The 15,333-nt window shown below is 40.8% G+C and overlaps 1 protein-coding gene across 1 annotated transcript; it reads right to left on the bottom strand.

Annotated features, from left to right (window-relative positions):
* Positions 1–448: 448 nt before the first annotated feature.
* On the bottom strand, positions 449–4,511 carry LOC120031319 (transmembrane protein 79-like). Its single transcript, XM_038977026.1, has 5 exons — positions 4,404–4,511; positions 3,010–3,879; positions 2,557–2,751; positions 2,220–2,436; positions 449–2,020 (listed from the first exon to the last, which is right to left on the bottom strand). Exons 2-5 carry the CDS (start codon positions 3,707–3,709, stop codon positions 1,819–1,821), a joined length of 1,314 nt encoding a protein of 437 aa, XP_038832954.1. The 5' UTR covers positions 3,710–3,879; positions 4,404–4,511; the 3' UTR covers positions 449–1,818.
* Between the last annotated feature and the right edge of the window lie 10,822 nt (positions 4,512–15,333).

Raw genomic sequence — 15,333 nt, 5'->3', positions numbered from 1 at the left:
ATTTCCATCCAGGTCATCAGCCAATGAATTACACTTGTGAGCAAACATTTCATAACTGCAGGTGGACAGGAAATTACCAACCTTGGCTTTATACCTGTTCAAACACACCCCAGGTGGCATGTATGCACCCTTTCAGTTTGTTTACCAACTCGTAGTAGAAGAAAATGTACTACTTCAAAATAGAGATGGCCTCAATGGCGCAGCGCATGCTCTCACAGAAGCCAAAATCTGACCGATACAATGTTGCGTCCTCTAACGATCTCTATGGTTTTCCACTAGTAATTACGAGTTGGAGGGGTGTTCAAGTGGATTTCTCCCAGTCGTATGTGATAAATACCACCTTCCCACAACACAGCAATAACACAGTCCAAAAACAGGTGCCCATTCAGAACAACTGTAATGCACAAAGATCTTCCTTAAATGCTTGCTAATTTTTATTGGCCACTAAAAGGCTTTCATACCAATAAAAACGTGTCAGCTTCACTAATGAAGCAAATGAAAGGCCAAATAAAAACATCACTTGTTACGTATAAATTATTTAAAAAATATATAAAAAGTTAAAGAAAATCATAAGAATGACAATGATAGACATTAAATAGACTCTACAATTTGTTTCAGACTGTAATTAGCTAAAGTTTACTTGGAAATGTAGAAAGAAATCAGCGTAGTTATACATTTTATAGTCTATGCCTACACTAAAAATCTGATTTCATACATTACATTTGAAAATAGGTCTATTTTAAAATACAGTAACAACTCCATTCACAATCACTCTTACAGAGCTGTGCTGTATTGTGAAAGGATTAGTTTTCAGAGATGGAGGAATGGAGGTTGGGCCACCTGTGCAGGTAGGTACTTGTTGGACAGGTTTGATTTCTATAACAAGGTTGCCATTTTTGGGTGCACAAAAAGCCATGCAATCCACATTCTCCAATAATGAAATGGGTCTCAATGTCAAACTTTTTGTACTAAATCAATTATCTTAAAATTATTTGTTAGCTCTTATAATGACATGGCATTGCTAATGTGTGGACGTCCTTTTAAAAGGCAATACAGTAATGAAATTATGAGACAAAATGTCCACTCAGTAGTCGATGACCTTATCACAGAACATGATTTTGTGTTTGGTTGTATTGAACATTTTCAATAGGAAATTGATTGACTAGAAGGTCTAGAGGACGTCTTAGTTTTTCTCTATAAACCTGATATTAGGTCCCAAATGTCAATGCAATTAATGTAATTAGCCTGTAATACCAGATTCATAACCAAATGCAAAACAATCGATTACAGGATGCCTCAAGTACAGATAATTGTCAAACCAAACAGTACAGTTCAGCAAACGATTTGTCTGCAGCAGGCCTAGCTAGATATTTCTGAGGAAGGCAATGGTTTGGTTATTGTAGACACTTCCCCAAGTGGCACAATTCTGTGTGGAACTACAAACTATTTTCATTAACTCTGCATTGAGCCGACAATTGTGATTTCAACATTATTCCATGGTACTTAACGGTCATTCTGTCGATTAGCAGATCTTCTACAGAATGCATTCTACTGTTTCACCAAAGTGACGGTATAATGCCATGCAAGAAGATGAATTATAACGTAGAAACTTTCACCAATAACTGTTTGTACATGCTCTATCACTGACTACCACTGCCCAGTCTATTCTACACATCATCAGTGTGGTTTAAAATCACACTAGCACGATCCACTACAGTTTACATAGTAACCCTTTGAAAGTTAAATTCTACCAGTTGGTAAAACAGATCCTGTCCCTCTTCCCCATCCTTCCATTCCTTCAGCCTTTCCTCCATCCTCCTATCCCCAGAACCTCTGGCGGGAGGCTGGGGGTTGGTCTTGTTGGTGCACCACATCCTGGGCAAAGATGGTGCCCCCAGCGTCCATGGTGAAGATGAAGTAGAGATTGGCACCCAGCATGGCCACGGTGGGCAGGAAGGACAGGCCGAAGCCAAAGCCCCGAACACTGCTGCCCAGTGCAGCTGCCACCCAGTACATCAGCCTGTTGGCACAGAGGAGAGATGGACATTAGACAGATGCAGTCATTTCTATAGTCTGCCCAGACTGCCTTATATTGAGATCACATGTCATATCGGGATATGACTGACTGGGCACTGAAATTGGACAATAGATTTCACTGCATCTCTCTGGTGTATGTGACAATAAAATAAACATGTTTTTTTGCATTGTTGTTTCTTTACCTGCCGAAGGCAAAGATGATGGTGAGCAGGGGCACCAGTTTGAGCAGGTCCTGGCTCAGGTAGGGCGCCATTACGGCTAGCTGCAGGAAGTAGAGCAGGAAGAGGGTGACGGAGTCATCCACATAGCGCCGGTGCACACCCACTTCCCTGGCCTCCATCTCACACAGCGGCTTCACATTCCCCAACCGCATCCTGGAGACACCCAGCACCATCCAGCCTGGGAGGACAATACAAGTGTTAGCTTGTGATGTTAGTGTTGTTGTTCAACCCACCTTGCTGTTCACACCGGAGTAATTCTGGTAAAGAACATCTGCTGAATGACCAATGAGCCACTCACCCAGTATGATGGGCACCACAGCGAAGACAGAGCAGCGCAGTGTGTAGACCAGCCTGAGGGGGGCACTGTCCAGCAGTGGGGCATCAAAAGGCAGGAAGACATAGCCCCCCCACACTAGGAGGGGGAAAATCAGAGCTGCAGTGAACACAGACACTCCCACTTTGAGAGCATCCCTGTTGGCACAGTCACACCCACCTGGAGGGGAGAGGAAAGGAGAGACTTTCTTTTTACTTCAGAGGGCAGAAAGACTAACAGAAACATTACCACTTATAGATCAGATTACCTCAAATATGGGAGAAGGGGAAGGATGAATTTGCACTCGCAAAACTATTTGAGCAGAACCGCAGTGGCTGAATGAACAAGGGAAAAACTAGCAAAGAGAAAGACAGACAATGAGAGAAAGAGGTTGGAGGCCAAAAGACAGAAAGATGAAATGTTGGTGCGTCTCTTTACATTTTGAGGACCCCCGCTCCACTGGCCAGTCGTGGTAGTAGCCATCAGGCGGGGTTCCCTGGGGAATGAGGAGGAGGCTCTTCTCTGCGTCCACATCCCAGAATACCTCCCTATCTCTGGGAGACGTCGGAGCACTAGAGGAGTGTAGGATGGTAATGGATGGGTTGAAGACCTGCGCTGCCTTCTCAGGCAAAGAGTTCATACCATCTTCTTCTATCTCTACCTGCACCTTCTCCCCTCTCTTACACAGCCCTGGGTGCTGCACCTCTCTCCCCATCCATTCTTCCTCCATTCTCATTCTCTCTGCTCCCAAATCCAGCCCTCTCTCACTCTCCATCTGGCTTTCTCCTTCGTGAAGAGAGGTGCACATGGAGTACACCCTCCTCCTCTCTCCCTCAGGGTCATCCCTCTTTCCCCTTACCTTATCTTCTTTCGCAGTCAATGCACTTCTGTTCTTTGTAGTTGTCTCTACATCCCTGTCACCCGGCCATCGCAGAGTGGTAGGCTCCAATTTAGCCGAACTAACCATTTCGTCTTCCTCCACCACTCCTTCCCTCCTCTTTTCCAAATCTTCCCCCAATTCTTTAATCACCTTCTCCTCTTCCCCCCATGTTGGGGGTTGGGGTTCAGCAGTCACCCGTCTGGTTTTGGAGGGGCTGTCTTCTAGCAGCTCCAGGTTTGACGGCAGGATCTCAGACATAGTTTTTTTTTTAGGTGTTCAATGTCTCCAGACTTCTTTGTCTTGGTGAATCTGTCAGTGTGTCTATGCTTGATTGAGTGTTTTTACTTTGACTGAAGTCACATCACATTGTCTGTTTCTTTCTTTGTGTCCCAGCTCTATTGCTTTGATGGTAAACAGCTCTTCTTCACCTACAAAGAAAAGTACATTTACAGAGTGCACATTCTGTAGGTCTTACATGTCTTCCCACGCAAGAGATGATGCCCCAAATCCGACAAGATGTAACTCCAGACAGCATTCTAGTATCATTAATCAAACAATAGTCTCTAAAATTGAAATTTTTCCACGACAGGTAAGGTAAGCCAAGAACGATACGACAAGTAGAATCCCTCCCTGCCCCTTGCAAACAACGCTCCGCCCAATGCATCTCATTATGGCCTTTACGCATGACTACCGAAGAAAATAAGCTTGCAATAGAAAACCACTAAATAAAAAATATTTGAAAAAGAAATAGAGTTATAAAGTTGTCTGAATGTGTTAACTGTCCAGATAAATGTTGTACACAGACCTTCAAAGCGCACTCCATATCACAACACGGAAGTTTCTCATACCAGCGCACTAGATAAAATGTTGGGCTTTCGGGCCACGCAAGAAGGCTGCTAGTTATACAAAGCTAGAAAACACAACTGAAAATACATAAAAGTGTAATACTCACCTAACCTCAACGCTTATCAAACAATGAATTTGGGAATTTTATGGAATGTCTCTTACATCGTTTTCCTACTTCTATTGTTATTGTGTAACAACTTTCAGTGGGTGGAAATTCAGGTGTGTTCAGGTAAATTATTAAAGGGTATGTTGCTAAAAAAAAAAACATTAAAGGGAAAGTACGATAGGAACTGTCAGTATGATCATATTTAGTTCCTATCGCATTTTCCCTTTAATGTATTATAGATACATACCCTTTAATAATTGAATAATTAAATGTAATAATTTAATGTACAAAAAAACAGCAACGTGTGTATTTCAAGCAGTCTTATATGTGACTTTCTTTGGATGAAAATAATTAGTGAGAAATTGTGGATATAGCCTACAGTAAATGTTTTGTTTCATGTTACGTGTTTGTTATTGGATTGATGTGTACTATTTTACGTATTGGTGTGTACTATTCACCTTATGTTGGTTACCCTTTTTTGGATCTAATTCCAAAAGCAATATTGGTTGAAACACAGCCCTGTCACTGACAGAATGAAGTACAGAGAACCGAGAATTCTAAATGTTGGTGTAGGCTACAAGAGGTCTATCTATTTAGTTGCCTAGCATTTAAAGGGATAGTTCACCCAAATTACAAAATTGCTAATTATTTTCCATAAGCAGTCTATGGACAAGGTATGACAGCAATCCATGCTTTGGTTTAGTTTACCTGATATTGTTTCTAAATGCATTTGTGGCACAAATCCCATTCAAGTCATGGGACTATTAGCATTTTTTTGCGCATCATGTTGAAATAATCTATAAGTGATTTTGATAAGCTTCACAATACATTTTTTATACTTTGTATGATTTGATTTGTACACGATGCACAGAAAATGCTTATATCGGTTCCATGATTTTAATGGGATTTGTGCCACAAATACTGAAACATTAGCATTTGGAAACCAGGGAAATAAAATCAAACACCAGAGGTTGGTGGCACCTTAACTGGAGAAGATGGGCTTGTGGTAATGGCTGGAGCGGAATGGGTGGAATGGTATCAAATACATCAAACACATGGTTGTCCTCTCCTCAGCAGCCTCCACTGAAACCAAAGCACGGATTGCTGTCACACGTTGTCCATAGACTGCTTGCAGGGTAAGGAAACCAATGTGTCATTTTGTAATTTGTGTGAACTACACCTTTAAATAGGCTAATTAGGCAATATTCACGCATATAATTTATATTTTCGGGAATAGATTTTTTTTCCTGTAACTTCTAGACTACTCTGATCAATTACTATTGAACACAGCCTAGGTCTATGCATGGTAATACGATTTTATTGTGGATAGCTTCCAACTACTTTCTCTTCAGATGAATCAAATGCCCCACCCAAACACTTTCCATACCCATCATGGATGATATACTAGAGGTATTATACATAAATGGCATAAACCCATCATGGATGATATACTAGAGGTATTATACATAAATGGCATAATAATTCGTGCACCATGGTGTTATGACCTAATGAAACCAGTAGAGGTCACAATAGCGTTACCTGTTACTTTACACACAATGGGGGGGGGGGGGGGGGGGCGAACGTAAACCGATGACATCAATGATGTATATAAACCCTGGATTGCTTATGTTGTGTATTGGCCAGCGAGATGCTTTGAAGCCACTGGTCGGCCATATTGGCACTCCCCAGTATTTTAATTAAATGTTTCAAGGGGAAAAATCCATGTATTTAAACATTTTGTGTAGTGAGGGCTGTAACATTAGAACTTTCAAAAAATTATACTTTAAGGAAAATGTTTTTATATATTAAAAAAATATATATTTAGCTCACATAATATAATTTAAAAGTATGCATTAATGTATATTTCGCTACACCTGCAATAACATCTGCTAAATATGTGTATGTGACCAATAACATTTGATTTGATTTATATGGAATATAATAAACATGGCAAAAATAAATGTAGACTTTAATAAATGGATTTCTATAGCTCCCCCCAAAAATTTACAACGGTGGGAGAGTGCCAAGATGGCTTCAAAACAGAGCCACCCTGTCAGTCATCTAGTGCATTTTTAAATCATTGTCTGACACGTGTCTGGACTCAAGGCTTGCAGAACATTTTTGTCTGGTATGAGTGTTATGAAAGGTGAGATTAATTAATTAAATGCCATGCGCTTTGGATCAAATCTATAGGCTACACATAATAATAGTGCACAGAGGGGCCTGTTTCAAAATACCCTACCACAGTGCGCATCCTCTTATGTTTATCAAGCATTTCCATCCAAGGACGACACTTCTATAACAGCTTTTGTTTATTTTCCTATGGTTTCCTAGGGGAGGGTTGGCTTGTATATTTAATCTCTCCTCCTTCGCCTTATTTGGTGCAATGAAACGATTTCCGAGAGAATTGATTATAGACAGAGCGGGGGTCCTAGAGAACAGCCCAGGGATATTTTAGGCCTAGTCTACCTGTAGGCAGGGTTGAGGAGTAACTGATTACAAAAAAAACAGTAACTGTTATCAGTGACGTTAAAACTTCTCTAGGATAGGGGGCAGCATATTCACGTTTGGATGAAAAGCATACCCACATTCAACTGCCAGCTACTCATCTCCAGAAGATAAGATATGCATATTATTAGTAGATTTGGATAGAAAACACTCTGAAGTTTCTAAAACTGTTTGAATCATGCCTGTGAGTATAACAGAACTTATTTAGCAGACGAAACCCCGAGGACAAAAATTCAGATTTTCTTTGTTTTGAGGTCACTCTCTTTTCAATGAGATTTTATTGGGAATCCAGATTTCTAAGGGACCTTCTTGCAGTTCCTACCGCTTCCACTGGATGTCAACAGTCTTTAGAAATTGGTTGAGGTTTATCCTTTGTGTAATGAAGAAGTACGGCCATCCAGAACGAGGGTAACTTGAAGTGTACTGTTAGATAGAGGCGCATGACCAGAAAGCTAGCTACAGTTTGTTTTCCTCCTGTATTGAACACAGATCATCCCGTCTTCAATTTTATCGATTATTTACGTTAAAAAATACCTAAAGTTGTATTACAAAAGTAGTTTGAAATGTTTTGGCAAAGTTTACAGGTAACTTTTGAGATATTTTGTAGTCACGTTGCACAAGTTGGAACCGGTGTTTTTCTGGATCAAACGCGCCAAATAAATGGACATTTTGGATATATATCGACGGAATTAATCGAACAAAAGGATCATCTGTGATGTTTATGGGACATATTGGAGTGCCAACAACAGAAGCTCGTCAAAGGTAAGGCATGAATTATATTTTTATTTCTCCGTTATGTGTCGCGCCTGCAGGGTTGAAATATGCTTCTCTCTCTTTGTTTACTATGGTGCGCTCCTCAGATAATAGCATCTATTGCTTTCGCCGAAAAGCCTATTTGAATTCTGACATGTTGGCTGGATTCACAACAAGTGTAGCTTTAATTTGGTATCTTACATGTGTGATTTAATGAAAGTTTGATTTTTATAGTAATTTATTTGAATTTGGCGCTCTGCATTTTCACTGGCTTTTGGCCAAGTGAGACGGTAGCATCCCGCCTATCCCAGAGAGGTTTTAACCGCAAAAATATTGTAATTGTTTTGTATTAGGGTTGTACTATTTGCACTGTAGTTGTATAGGCAGAGCATCATGGGTAATGTGTGTTGAGATGAGCACGTTCATATAAATGGTTGAACTGAATTCCTGTTTCCGTCTCATCATTATTGAGTTGTTATAAACACGTGGTTATGAAACCCATGAGACATAACAATAATCAGATTACAGATACTTTTGAAAAACTAGATTACTCCTTGGTTTACTTTTCAATTCAGAAATGATGCACTGAAAAATGCACAATTTTAAGTTTGTTCCACCTAAGAGTGTGAACAAATCCTGTATATAAACCCTGGATTGCTGATGCTATGTATTGGCCATTGAGAGGCCTTGAAGCCCCCGGTCGGCCATATTGGCACTCCCCAGTAGGAGCAGTCCTCCATAGTAATGAATGGAATTCTACAGTATTTCAATTAAATGTTTTATTTTTTGCTATCATGGGGACATTATTTAATTTTTAATTTTATTTAACTGTTATTTTACCAGGTAAGTTGACTGAGAACACATTCTCATTTTACAGGTAACTTTTGAGATATTTTGTAGTCACGTTGCACAAGTTGGAACCGGTGTTTTTCTGGATCAAACGCGCCAAATAAATGGACATTTTGGATATATATTGACGGAATTAATCGAACAAAAGGACCACTTGTGATGTTTATGGGACATATTGGAGTGCCAACAACAGAAGCTCGTCAAAGGTAAGGCATGAATTATATTTTTATTATTTTATTATTTTATTTTACAGCAATGACCTGGGGAATAGTTTAAGGTCATTGAGGGGGGATGAATGAGCCAATTGGAAGCTGGGTATGATTAGGTGGCCATGATGGTATGAGGGCCAGATAGTAACATTAGTCATCTCTGAAAATTATACTTTAAAGATGTCCTCCAGGTTTTTTTGTACTTTTACTGTTGAAAAGCAACATCCCAAGTATAAATACAGTAAAGTACACACTGTCACGTTCTGACCATAGTTCTTGTGTGTTTTACTTGTTTTAGTGTTGGTCAGGACGTGAGATGGGTGGGCATTCTATGTTGTGTGTCTAGTTTGTCTGTTTCTATGTTTCTATGTTTGGCCTAATATGGTTCTCAATCAGAGGCAGGTGTTTTGTGTTGTCTCTGATTGGGAACCATATTTAGGTGGCTTGTTTTGTGGGTGGTTGTTTCCTGTCTTTGTGTTCGTTTCACCAGAGAGGACTGTTTCGGTTTGCCACGTTTGTTGTTTTTGTATTTTGTAAGTGTTCACGTTATTCGTCTTAATTAAATATGTTGAGCACAAACTACGCTGCGTCTTGGTCCGATCCCTGCTACACCTCTTCAGACGAAGAGGAGGAAGGCTGCCGTTACACACACACTAAAGGGCAAACAAATTCATTCGTGGCACAGCGGTCTAAGGCACTGCATCGCAGTTCCTGAGGCATCACTACAGACGCAGGTTTGATCCCGGGCATTGTCGCAGCCGGCAGCGACTGGGAGACACATGACGCGGCGCACAATTGGCCCAGTGTCGTGTTCTATCGACTCCTTATGACGGGCCATAAGATTTGTCTTTTGTTAAATAAACCAGGTGTGAAATTAGGTGAAAAGGAGATATATTAAAATATATATGTTTAGCTCACATAATATAATTTGAAATCAAATCAGATTAAATTGTATTGATCACATACACATGGTTAGCAAATGTTATTGCAAGTGTAGCGAAATGCTTGTGCTTCTAGTTCCGACAGTGCAGCAATATCTAACATGTAATCTAACAGTCCCACAACAACTACCTATTACACACGAATCTAAGTAAATGAATGGAATAAGAATATATAAATATATGGATGAGCGGCATAGGCTAAGATGCAATAGATAGAATGCAGTATATACATATGAGATGAGTAATGCAAGATATGTAAACGTTATTAAAGTGGCCTTTATTAATGCATTAAGGTGTGTGTAATATAATAAATTAAGGTGTGTGTAATAGAATAAATGAGGCAAAAACTAATGTAGACATTAATAAATGCATTTCTATAGTTTCCAAAATATTTTCCCAATGGTGGGGGGCCAAGATGGAGGCATGGTGGCTTCAACACAGAGCCCCTATCAGTCATCTAGTGTATATATATATACATTGCTCAAAAAAATAAAGGGAACACTTAAACAACACAATGTAACTCCAAGTCAATCACACTTCTGTGAAATCAAACTGTCCACTTAGGAAGCAACACTGATTGACAATACATTTTACATGCTGTTGTGCAAATGGAATAGACAACAGGTGGAAATTATAGGCAATTAGCAAGACACCCCCAATAAAGGAGTGGTTCTGCAGGTGGTGACCACAGACCACTTCTCAGTTCCTATGCTTCCTGGCTGATGTTTTGGTCACTTTTGAATGCTGGCGGTGCTTTCACTCTAGTGGTAGCATGAGACGGAGTCTACAACCCACACAAGTGGCTCAGGTAGTGCAGCTCATCCAGGATGGCACATCAATGCGAGCTGTGGCAAGAAGGTTTGCTGTGTCTGTCAGCGTAGTGTCCAGAGCATGGAGGCGCTACCAGGAGACAGGCCAGTACATCAGGAGACGTGGAGGAGGCCGTAGGAGGGCAACAACCCAGCAGCAGGACCGCTACCTCCGCCTTTGTGCAAGGAGGAGCACTGCCAGAGCCCTGCAAAATGACCTCCAGCAGGCCACAAATGTGCATGTGTCTGCTCAAACGGTCAGAAACAGACTCCATGAGGGTGGTATGAGGGCCCGAAGTCCACAGGTGGGGGTTGTGCTTACAGCCCAACACCGTGCAGGACGTTTGGCATTTGCCAGAGAACACCAAGATTGGCAAATTCGCCACTGGCGCCCTGTGCTCTTCACAGATGAAAGCAGGTTCACACTGAGCACATGTGACAGACGTGACAGTCTGGAGACGCCGTGGAGAACGTTCTGCTGCCTGCAACATCCTCCAGCATGACCGGTTTGGCGGTGGGTCAGTCATGGTGTGGTGTGGCATTTCTTTGGGGGGCCGCACAGCCCTCCATGGGCTCGCCAGAGGTAGCCTGACTGCCATTAGGTACCGAGATGAGATCCTCAGACCCCTTGTGAGACCATATGCTGGCCCTGGGTTCCTCCTAATGCAAGACAATGCTAGACCTCATGTGGCTGGAGTGTGTCAGCAGTTCCTGCAAGAGGAAGGCATTGATGCTATGGACTGGCCCGCCCGTTCCCCAGACCTGAATCCAATTGAGCACATCTGGGACATTATGTCTCGCTCCATCCACCAACGCCACGTTGCACCACAGACTGTCCAGGAGTTGGCGGATGCTTTAGTCCAGGTCTGGGAGGAGATCCCTCAGGAGACCATCCGCCACCTCATCAGGAGCATGCCCAGGCGTTGTAGGGAGGTCATACAGGCACGTGGAGGCCACACACACTACTGAGCCTCATATTGACTTGTTTTAAGGACATTACATCAAAGTTGTATCAGCCTGTAGTGTGGTTTTCCACTTTAATTTTGAGTGTGACTCCAAATCCAGACCTCCATGGGTTGATAAATTTGATTTCCATTGATAATTTTTGTGTGATTTTGTTGTCAGCACATTCAACTATGTAAAGAAAAAAGTATTTAACAAGAATATTTCATTCATTCAGATCTAGGATGTGTTATTTTAGTGTTCCCTTTATTTTTTTGAGCAGTGTATATATGTGATCATCTGACCACAAGTCAGAGACACCACTATGATGACACACCAAATGTGTTTGATGGATCCTTTTGGTCTTCTTCTAATACCTCTTAAGGCCAGGCACCACAGGCTAATGGATTTTTTCTTATTTTCTCTCATCAGACTGAAACTTTACCAGTTGAAAGTATACATAAATACAATATACTGTATTACAAGTTTTATTTATTTTAAAATTTAAATATGCAAATGAGTCAAACCGACCTTAAATATGCACTAATTTGCATATTACGGGAATCTATTTTTAAACACATTGCTTCAAGGCAGAATGTTTTTTTTTGTTTTATTGTGATAAGACACCCAATGGTCAGACTTTTACAGATCAGTTTATCAAAATATTGTCATTTCATTGAATTATCAAAAAAACACTATTCACATGTATGATGGAGGCATATTTTTAACATATTTACACATAAAATGACACAATCAAAACGACACAGGATATAAAAAAAGCCTCTGTAAAAGTCTTGACTATAAAACCTAAGAACCTGTGTGTAATTATATATTTTTTTAAACCTGTGTGTGGAATAATGGGAATGTCCTTTGAAGGCTGAGAAAAATGAATTGGCGCACCGATAACATGTCATTTTAAGAAAACGTCCGATAAAGATGGGCTAATGCAATTAAAATGTACTTTCCATAAATATGACCAAGTATGTCACATTAATTAAACTGTTATTCATATATCACTTCTAAACTGACAAATTAACATCAAAAATACCTCTTACAAATACATTAGCACGTTTATTACATTTGTTTCAAGCAATATAAAATATGGTCTGTTGGGCAAATATGCAGTTTTGGGAAAATTCTCATATCACTTTGCTCAATTTGTCACATACAAGGATTTTGTATGGCTGTTGAAATGTGCAGAACATTAATCAGCTATGCCTGCCCCATATGTAAGGCCCTCGTTGAGTTGTTGCTGGTGACGCTTTACTTTCATGACAGTGTCATGGGACCTGCGCCTACGCTTGGCAAACTCCATTGAAGAAGCATCAGCTCTCACAACTCCTCTGATTGCTCCAGTGTCAACAAAGTGCTGCCAAGCCAAAATTTGGTCATCACATTTGTTATAGCAGTGTCTCCCTCATTGAACGTGTAATGGCTGCTCCGTCAATGCGGCTTTTGCCCACGAAGACAGTTTTGGGGCATCGCGACCATATTACAGACATTCATTTGCATTCTGGGTTCGATATTACAGACATAACTGCAGGACTAAATATCAGCATATGTTACCCTATGTAAATATTAGCATATCAGCATGTATTTACTTTATGTAAAGCTAATTTCCACTAATCACATTAGGCTACAGCCCTATGACGCTGTAGGCCCATTTTACAGTCTAATTGTATAGTTCTGTTTTCCTACCACTCTTTTTTTATTAACTTTGAATACATTTGCTGGAGCAAGGAAATAAATATTATTTATACACAGCAAGTCACCTGACAATGATGGGCTACTCTCCCTTTTTATTTACCTGTCATTCTCCTCTCATGTCTCTGATATGAACTGAGACGCAAGGAAGGAATCGTAGGACTTATTTTCTTTAGAGCTGCATAACCAAGTCCAAGTTCGTGGGCTAAAATAACCATATTCACACATATCGAATGCCACATTTCCCCTGGAGCACTCCTGCAGCCTGGAGGAAGTGTAAACACTCCTCCTAACTGCATCACGATCACCTTCACAGTCTGCACATTCTATCATGACTTAAGTACCTAATCACTGGTTGGTGAAGTTTATGGTGATTTTCAGTCCAGTGTTTAGACACTTAGGCCAAATCAGGTACAGGTTGGTTTATTTGAGACATGTGAAATAAAAGCCACTGTTGTCTGGTTGATCGCTGCTAGTTGTCATCTTCATCTCAACTAATTTGCGTCTCAAAGCACTGTTGCGGCCTACCGCCTTTTCCTCCTCAACCTGTACTGTCACTGCCTCGATCGGCGGATCAGGCACGTTTTTTCTTTCATTCACTGCTTTTCTCGCATTGGCTAACTGCGACCATCTATTTTATTCACATACTGTATGTATATTCTTCTAGATTTTCAAATTTAGTCTCTCTTTACGTTGATTCTTCGCGGGAGATGCTTTCAAACATGGAAGTGGTGTGCGGCACTTGAGGCATTTTAACCAATCAGGTTGCCGGAAGGGCCATTCAATGCCAGTAACCAGTCGCATGTCAGGAAATTTCTCATCTTTTAACACTACGTCTATGGGAAAATATAATCCAAAAGTAATTGAAAGTAGCCTAATCGGATTAAGTTACTGCGTTTGGGTAATGCAAAATTATGTTGATTACAACGTTGTACAGCTAACTAGTAACTAACGGATTACATTTAGGGTTACCTACCCAACCCTGCCTTTAGGGTACTTTTTTACCACATCACACAGTAGGCTACAACTCCAGTGTACTGTGCAGTAGGCCTATTTGCAAATGGCACGCAACATATCCAAGAAATTGGATTGTAGTAGACTAATCAGTGGATTGATTCAGGGACACCACAGGCACCTTTTATAGTCTACATGAATATTGGAGTTTAAAAACAATTTAAAGTATGCGAGGACTTTCCTTGGTGTATGTCGCGTATCTCTAGCTCCCCTGTAGGCTTGGGTTACCAAAGCGCATTGAAATAAAGGGAGCCGTCGAACCAGTCTGGCTACTACTCTCTCTCCGGCACGGAAACTGGTTGCTGTTGGAATACGGCACAACCAAATTATTTCATTTCAAGGGAGACACATTTACTTTACATTCGGGCGTTCGTAAAGCCTACTACACAGGTGAAGAAGTTGAAAGTTGTGACACGCCCAACCTCACATCAAAGCTGCGCCCGAGATTATCGTGAATTTATTTGGGTGAGTAGTTTTAACTATAACCACCGTCTACAGACCTTTTTCTCAAACGAAAGATGACCCAAAATCCGTTTATTTGAGTAGGTTTATTTATGAGGAGCCATTTCCCTCTTGTCTGTCTGTTGGTTCCATTTGATGGAAATCAAGCGATGTTGGCCATTAAAAAAAAGGGATGTGTAATGTCAAACAAAACCCATGGACGCCGCTTTTACAATGTCACAAATTACGCATCAACTTTTCCATTGTCACTTGTTTCAGGCCTGAATGGATGATGCCACGTTAGATTCTATCCTTCACACACAAGTGGCCAAAGCATTCCCCTCCCCTTCATGTCAATTTTCACAATTGTTTGATATAAATAACCCACTTCTCATTCATGCACTCTGTCTGTCTCTCTCTCTCTCTGTCTGTCTGTCTGTCTGTCTGTCTGTCTGTCTTTCTTATGGGACATAGCTGTGGTGATACCCTATATGTGTCCTAATCTCTGGGGCTATACAGATGCCATATCTTAATTTGATCATCCTGTTGCAGTAATGTTCCTGGACAACAGGAAATGCAAACTTGTAGTGTATTCAATGTTTAAAAAGGCTTCTAAAATGTGTAATTTCCACATGTCAGACTTGGTTTGCCTTAATGAAAAATGTATCAACCACAGGAGGTTGGTGGCACCTTAATTGGGGAGGATGGGCTTGTGGTAATGGCTTGTGCGGAATTAGTGGAATGGTATCAAACGCATGGA

The sequence above is a fragment of the Salvelinus namaycush genome, chromosome 37, assembly GCF_016432855.1.
Source record: "Salvelinus namaycush isolate Seneca chromosome 37, SaNama_1.0, whole genome shotgun sequence".
Taxonomy (NCBI): Eukaryota; Metazoa; Chordata; class Actinopteri; order Salmoniformes; family Salmonidae; genus Salvelinus; species Salvelinus namaycush.
Note: the sequence above shows the minus strand (reverse complement) of the source record. Positions and strands in the feature narration are given on the sequence as shown.